Here is a 7,453-nt window from a genome sequence, read left to right as displayed (position 1 = left end):
CTAAATATCATAGGTTATAGTAGTATACATTATACTCAAATGCATTACTTTGGTTAGTTTAGCAATGTTAAAATTAGAAATGAGAAGTTTAAGTTTTGTAAAGTAAAAAAAAACATAACTTCCTAATGAAAGAACAATAAGAAACAGATAGTTATTTTATTTTAATATAAAACACATGCCTTTTAATCAAAACTATTTATAGATGTGATTAGTAGGAGCCCTTTATTTTAACATAGCACAGTGACATATATTTGTCTAATTTGAGTGCCAAACAAGAGATGTGTTTGTCAGAAACACAATGCCCCCTACTGCGCCGCTTTGAAAATATATATTTATTTTTTTACATGAACTTGACCTTTCACCACTCAAAATGTGCAGCTCCATGAGATACACATGCATGCCAAATATCAAGTCAATATTGCAAAAAGTATGGCCAATGTTAAAGTTTTCGGACAGACAGACGGACAGTTCAACTGCTATATGCCACCCTACCGGGGGCATAAAACGACTAGTATCAGTTCTAGTATATTTATTAAATGACTAGTACTATAATATATATTTATAACAATAGTAGTAGAACAATATTTAGCGTGACTATTTGTAAAACACATCAATTTACAATAAAACATACTTTTCCAAGAAAAGTGCAATCACAAATGACTAGTATCAACTTTAATCTTAACACAAAACAATTAAAATCTGTAGAAATAGAAATTAAACTGGAAAATACGAAACACTAATATTTTTAAAAGTTAAAGCATTTGCTCTTTATTCCAATCCATGATTTTTCATTTTCAATCACAACATGTTAACATTTATAAACATGATGATGATGGTCATCATAAACACATACTTTTGCTTTGGTCTCATTTACAAACCAAATCAAAGTAAGAACTTTTGAAGGCTTGAATGAGTTCATTTGACTTTTTGTTTTTTTAAAAACTTCTTGGCGCCCCATGTTTTTGCCTCTTTTCCAGAATGTCGACAAGACACACAAATTGGCCTGACAATGGAATATTTTGTATACAAATCTGCAATATATGCATCGTTGTCATCTAACAGACAGTCAGGAGATCCACAGTGGATGCACACTGGTGGTAGGTAATGCCGACACTTGGCTGAGAAATAAGCTGTTTCCACCTCAGAGCTGCAGGTCACGCATCTCCGAACATACAGGTCAGGTGCATCTTCCAACTGATCTCCACAGATATACGAATGGCATGCCTTAATGTTCCGCAAGAATTCCTCCTGCAAGGAAGTGAAATGTTATGGAGCTTTTCACAAAATTGACAGTCATCATTATTCGCCCTATCCAAACAGAAAAAATCTATGGTCTTTTTTTCAGGCTTATAGAAATTCCCAATTTTACCAGCCTAAAGTGCTTGTAAAACTCATAAAACAGATATTAAACAATTTCTAATTTTATTTTCGCTATTTTTTTTCCAAAAAGAATTTGAGCAACTTTAAGCAACTTTAATCAACTGCCATTAGAAGCTTACTTTCAGAAAGATGAAAGTACGAAGAAAATTGCCATGTATTTGAAGGATTAAATAAAATTAAAAAAAAATTGTGTCTGTTATTTTGAACAAAATGTACACAAATGGCTGCGCTCGAAAATTCTGACTCAGGCTAGTAAAATTTCCCATATTACTAAATTTCTATTACTGTAATACTTCTCCAAAGCCTCTTCATAGACATGGAATTGATGGCAGCTATGTCTTGGATAAGTTCAAGAGCACATACATGTAACTAAGGAATAAGTGAATCAATATGTGTGAAAATTGTGTCATGTTAATCTACACTTCATGGTGATTCGCATGCAAACAAATTGCCAGAAGGATTGACCGACAGAGTGACTCCAATAAATTGCCTCCCAACCTTTGTGTTTGCAGCATTATTAGACTTGAAACCTATTCAAATCAAAGCAAAAACGAATGCATTTCCTTCATATTAAGATTATCATTTACCAATGCATTTTTTGTTTTACAACTATTTATATCTTGAATGGGCCTTTGATGGTATGAAATAAAAAACAATGTTTTGCAATGTCAATCTGGTGATATATTAACACATACCGTGTTTGATCAGACATTAACAAAAAATATTCGGGCTCTAAGTTGCAAACCAACAAGCCAAAGAGCTTTTTTCTGATCTGTAAAAATATGTATCATTCATATCAATTTATTGGATCAATACGTGTCTTTTTATAATCCTGCCAAACTGTGTATAACTGTGATGTTTAAATGTAAATTTAGACTCTTAAAAATTATGTAACCAACATGTTATGATCCTATAATGTTGAAACACGCTGTAGATTGTATTTTTACAAAACGTTTACCTGTTGTCGGTCAAGCTTGTTTGGACTGAAGACACATCTTGGCCTGCTACATTCTCCGCAAAGGACAGCATCTCGAAGCTTCTCATTCTAAAACAACATGGAAAGATATAGTGTAATGAAAGCAAAAATATTTAAAAAATGCTTTTTATGGCAAAATGCCCGCTTCAATTTCCAGCCTGCAAAAATGTTGACAACATGATATCATTTTGACATGATCACTTTTTCTCTTGGTGTTGCCAATTGCCAGGTGGAAGAAGGAACGGATGTATACTGCAACAAAAATGCACTTGGAATATTTCTCTGATTTTTATTTTAATATCACAGTTGTAATTCAATGAGGTTTAGTTTAAACCTATTTATTTTAGCTCGATTGCATTGAAAGCCTTAGGCTTTTTTGAAACGCTCTAGAGTCCTTTTCCTGGGACTAGAACCAGTACTTGGTGTCTATGGGGAGATCTAAAGCACGCTCCTACTATGGCAATTGAACCCGTGACCTCTCGGTCGCTAGGCGGACACCATATCCACTTTGCCAAGGCGACCTTACAATAAGGTTTGACAGTTTGACCTAAATATAATAATATAAACATGAAATAAAGTGTTAAGTTATTTGCGAGCTTCTAAAATATTATAATTATCATTACCCTCAAAATTTCTCGATTCTCTTTATCATGGTTTTGTAATTCCTCATCATAGGTTCCACATGGTCTGGTTGAGGGTCTGTACTTGTCACGGGTCAGGGCTTTCCCAAACAACTGGAATTATTATTATGTTATTATAATTTATATAATTGAATTGGCATGTTTAAACCTTATCTCAAATGTTGCTTCCAGTTTCTAAACACAATAGTCACACATTATCATTTAAATCATTAAATTAACTACATGTCAGCTGGACAAGTTAAGTTAACTAAAATGTCAACAAGGTATATAGTTAAGTATATTTATGCCTTTTTATTAAACAAAAGGCAGAACATAATATGTTGTCAGATCAATGAAGTAAACATGAGTAAATTGATTATTCAAATTTAATTGTAACTATTGACCATTTGCACAGGTACACAACCTTCAAATGCCAAAGTAAGTTTCCAAAATATATTTGTAATTTACACAACTTCATCCATTCAATAAATATGTCATATAATGGAATACAAATGCGATAAATTTACCTCACTGAATGGTAGGTAGTGTTCACCATTTTCGTCAGGCTTTGGTTCAGGGAGGAACCTGAGGCGGTCAAAAACATCCTGATCTCGGACTGGGTTAACGGAGCAGTAGCCACATTCATCGGATGAACACTTCTTTAACTGGAAGCAGTAGTGGCTGGATTCTGCATGCCTCTCAAAGAAATCCTTTAGAAGAAAGGACACTGATGTTTATAGACGCTCTTCCATATTAATAACATGTTGTTTTTTTGTCATTTTTTAAACAAGATGTATCTTTATACATAGGTTGATTTTTCATTATAAAATATAATAAACACACGTTTTCATTAATATTGTTAATAAGACAGCATAGCCTTCACAATATCCAATATTTAATAAAAAATGAATAATGTTACCCGGTAAACATTTAACTTTTAAAATTGAATAATTGTGTATTGTTCTGAGAAAACTGGACATAATGCTTGTGCATAAATTGTCATCCCAGATTAGCCTGTGCAGTCCACACAGGCTAATCAGGGACGACAATTTCCGCTTTTATGGAATTTTTCGTTTAAATAATGTCTCTTCTTAGCAAAAATCCAGTATAGGGGGAAAATGTCGTCCCTGATTAGCCTGTGCGAACTGCACAGGCTAATCTGGGACGACACTTTACGCACATGCATTATGCCCAGTTTTCTCAGAAAGCGACACAGTTAAACTTTCCATAACCTAGACAAATTGCTTGCCTGTGCCAGATGCATATTTTAAGGTTGAATGTTAAAAACCTTTATTTGTTTTTCTGTCAGATAATAGTATACGCACTGGCGCATATTAATTTAATGCGAAACAAATACTTAAATTGGAAGTGACATATTAAAAACTAATATTAATATGCATTATGTAACCAGTGACCATAAGCAATTTTAGTAGAGGGCAATATACAGTTATATCAATATAATTTTACTGAGAACAACAATTATTATATCATTTCCAGACAAGCAGGACATTATCTATGCATTTTTCTTTAAAAAATAAATTTAGTTTGTTTTACCTGCAGATGCTTGCTTTTCTTCAATTCAGCGCTTTTTGTGTCAGCTGTGGCTACTGGACTATCTGCTCCAAAGCCAACACCAGTGATATCTAAGATGGATGTGATCTCTTCATCTGATACCCCTTTCAAAGTTTTAACAGGGTTTCCTTTCAAGCTCATTTGTGAGAAACGTTTGTTCACAAGATCAACCACTGGTTCCATACTTTTCTTGAAAGCCTCTTTCAGACCATCTTTTAGTCTGGCTTGGTTTCTTACTGCAGTTAGAGAAGACAAGTTTTTAACCATCTGTTCATACTTCTCTTCCATTTCATTTCTGTCTAGCGCAACATGCTGCAAGGCCAAATTTAAAATGGACATGCAACGTTCAGCTGGGTTGGTCCAACTATGTGATGGTGCCGTTCGGAGTGCAATTAGCATGTCCAAATCTAAATGCATGAAGATAAGAGTGAGCGACAACTTAACCGTTTCATAAGTGACTCTATGATCCGGTCCTCCATCAGTATAAAGGCACATGATTGGGGTTCTCAAATTTAATCCATCTGAAGAGTAGGCATCATTTAATCTTACGAGTTCAATAACTTCAGCAGCATGTCTAAATGGGCTAGATGGGCTGAATACCTTTTCTTTTGTTGTCACATGCATGTCCCCTGAAAAGAAGCTGTCTTTCGAGTCCCTAGGAATTTCTGTGACAAGAACAACTGAAGGAACAAGACCGCAAAGATGAAAATCATGGTCAGTTGCAACTAATACAGGTCCCTCTGAAGGTGTTAGAACCTTGTTATGCCCTCTTACTCCAGTTGATATAGGGATTCCTGGTTCTCCCACTGGAACTATTGCCTTGTCGTCCATGCATAAGAACATAGCACTGTCTCTAAACATCACACAAAATTCTTTCATATACTGAAAGTATTTTGCAGCATAGTGTGAATCAGGATGTGAAACTCTTGCCTGGCGTGTCTGCACACGGAATTTAACATTGAACTGACCAGTGTACCTTAAAGCAGTCTTATGAAATGGATTACTGGGACAAAACTGCAGTCGGATCGTTTCATTGCTAGGAATGGGTGTTCCATCAGGCACTCTTTTACAAATGTCATTCTTTAAAGTCTCTATTGAAATTGCCAATGGCAAATACATTTCATCACATTTTCGTCTTTCACTGACCTGTAAAACCTGTTCTTCAAAGAACTTTCCCATTTCTTCAAAAAAGGCATCATAATATGTATCAGAGCCATTAGTTGCTCGTAAATCAATCAATAACTGAGAGTCATCTGCGCCTATGATCTTCGACACCCTTTCATTAATTTCTTTTTCACTGGAAGAATTGGCACTTTCTTCATGCCCTGTTAGGCTAAAATACATGTGTCTAACGACTGACTTTGGGCATTTCACATAACTTATAAACTTGTCAATAAATTCTTGTCTCATAGCCCTGCTTGAGAACGTCGGAAGATCTTCTGAAATTTGAGAGATAACTTTCATGTTGCGGGATGTTTTGTCTTCTGTTTGACCTACTGGAACACTCCAAATGAAATTTAATGTTCCTATGCTTCCTCCATAAGCAACCCTATACAACATAATCGGTTTGGACAAACGAAGGTTTTTGATGAATTTGCGACGTTCAATACGATTATCGGGACAAAACTTGTCAAGGTGCACATAGGTATAATCTGATGTTTTCACTACTGTCTGGTTTAAATGACTATATTCTTCTTTAACATTGGACGGTGTTACAGGATCTATGCAAACCGAGTTCGAGTCACCGCAGTTAGCTGTTTCTCTTTTATGACTTATGTTTTGGTGTTTTTGGTTATCATTTTCAAGTCTGTCTTTGTATTGTTTTAGAGATTCTGCTAATTCACCCATGATTTTGGCTAACACTGTGTTTCGTTTATCACTCAATGATGGCAAACTAAGGGCGGAGTATAGATCACCAACCAATTCGCCAAGTCTGGCTGCCTTTACAATAGGTGGTCTGTGCCTAAGTAATTTGTAGCTGTTGTAATTTTGAAATTTGTTTAATTCAGTTGGAACATGACAACTGGCATCTTTCAGTCTTGCATGGCAGTGATCTACGTACCACAAGGCATTGCTGAGAGATTTTAGGGCTTGTTTTCCACTGTCCTCGACAATATTAGATGGCCATCCACACCCAGTACTTTGGGCCCAATCAATCAAGTCGCAGTACAGTTGTTGTGGACCAGAAAGTTTCTTTACTTTTGAGCTTGTGTTTACTTCATATTTTTTGGGCATAATGTATACCTTGGACTTGTTCATTAAAACTGTGAATGCATTGGAGTTTGAACTTGTTGATGGAAGTCGTGCAGAATTAATTGTATATTCGACCATTTTTTTGTCAAGTTCTACTGCGACATTTAGTTGCATGTTGATGTTCGAAATTTTTATTCTATCGCTACTACCAACTTTACTGCAGATATTTACAGAATTCACGCATTCGGGCGACATTTCGAGGCCTGATGATGATGCGGCTGCGATGAATAAATCGCTAAAATCGTCCGTAATCCGGTGACACATTGCCACAGGAGAAAAAATTGAATTACCATTGGTGTCTTTCGCCGACACGACTATGCAGACGAGCGCCGCCATTATTTTACCATAAACCAATCTCATTATTATCGCAAAGCGTTATAAAAGTCGTAAAATACGTAGGCTAAATTAAACTAAATCTGTAAACAAATACATGCGGAGCAAAATTGTTGCTGCGGGCGCGAAATAAAAATAAAAATATTTTTATTTAGTTTTAAGATTTTTAGGTGCGGCAAATCCGACGAACATTTAATCAATTTGTTGTGGCCTAGGCATAAACAGGTTAAAAGTGGCACTAAAAAGGATGTAAACTCCGTTTTGGAGTTGATGAAGAATTCTTTAAATATTTTATCTGATCTGGAACTTTACCCAACTG

The 7,453-nt window shown here is 35.4% G+C and overlaps 1 protein-coding gene across 1 annotated transcript; it reads right to left on the bottom strand.

Moving 5' to 3' along the window:
• Positions 1 to 148: 148 nt before the first annotated feature.
• On the bottom strand, positions 149 to 7,155 carry LOC127847233 (uncharacterized). Its single transcript, XM_052378985.1, has 5 exons — positions 4,531 to 7,155; positions 3,504 to 3,686; positions 2,980 to 3,090; positions 2,339 to 2,425; positions 149 to 1,248 (listed from the first exon to the last, which is right to left on the bottom strand). Exons 1-5 carry the CDS (start codon positions 7,135 to 7,137, stop codon positions 916 to 918), a joined length of 3,321 nt encoding a protein of 1,106 aa, XP_052234945.1. The 5' UTR covers positions 7,138 to 7,155; the 3' UTR covers positions 149 to 915.
• Between the last annotated feature and the right edge of the window lie 298 nt (positions 7,156 to 7,453).

This window comes from Dreissena polymorpha, chromosome 1 (assembly GCF_020536995.1).
Source record: "Dreissena polymorpha isolate Duluth1 chromosome 1, UMN_Dpol_1.0, whole genome shotgun sequence".
Lineage (NCBI taxonomy): Eukaryota > Metazoa > Mollusca > Bivalvia > Myida > Dreissenidae > Dreissena > Dreissena polymorpha.
The sequence above is the reverse complement of the archived record's forward strand: the minus strand, read 5'-3'. Positions and strand labels throughout refer to the sequence as shown.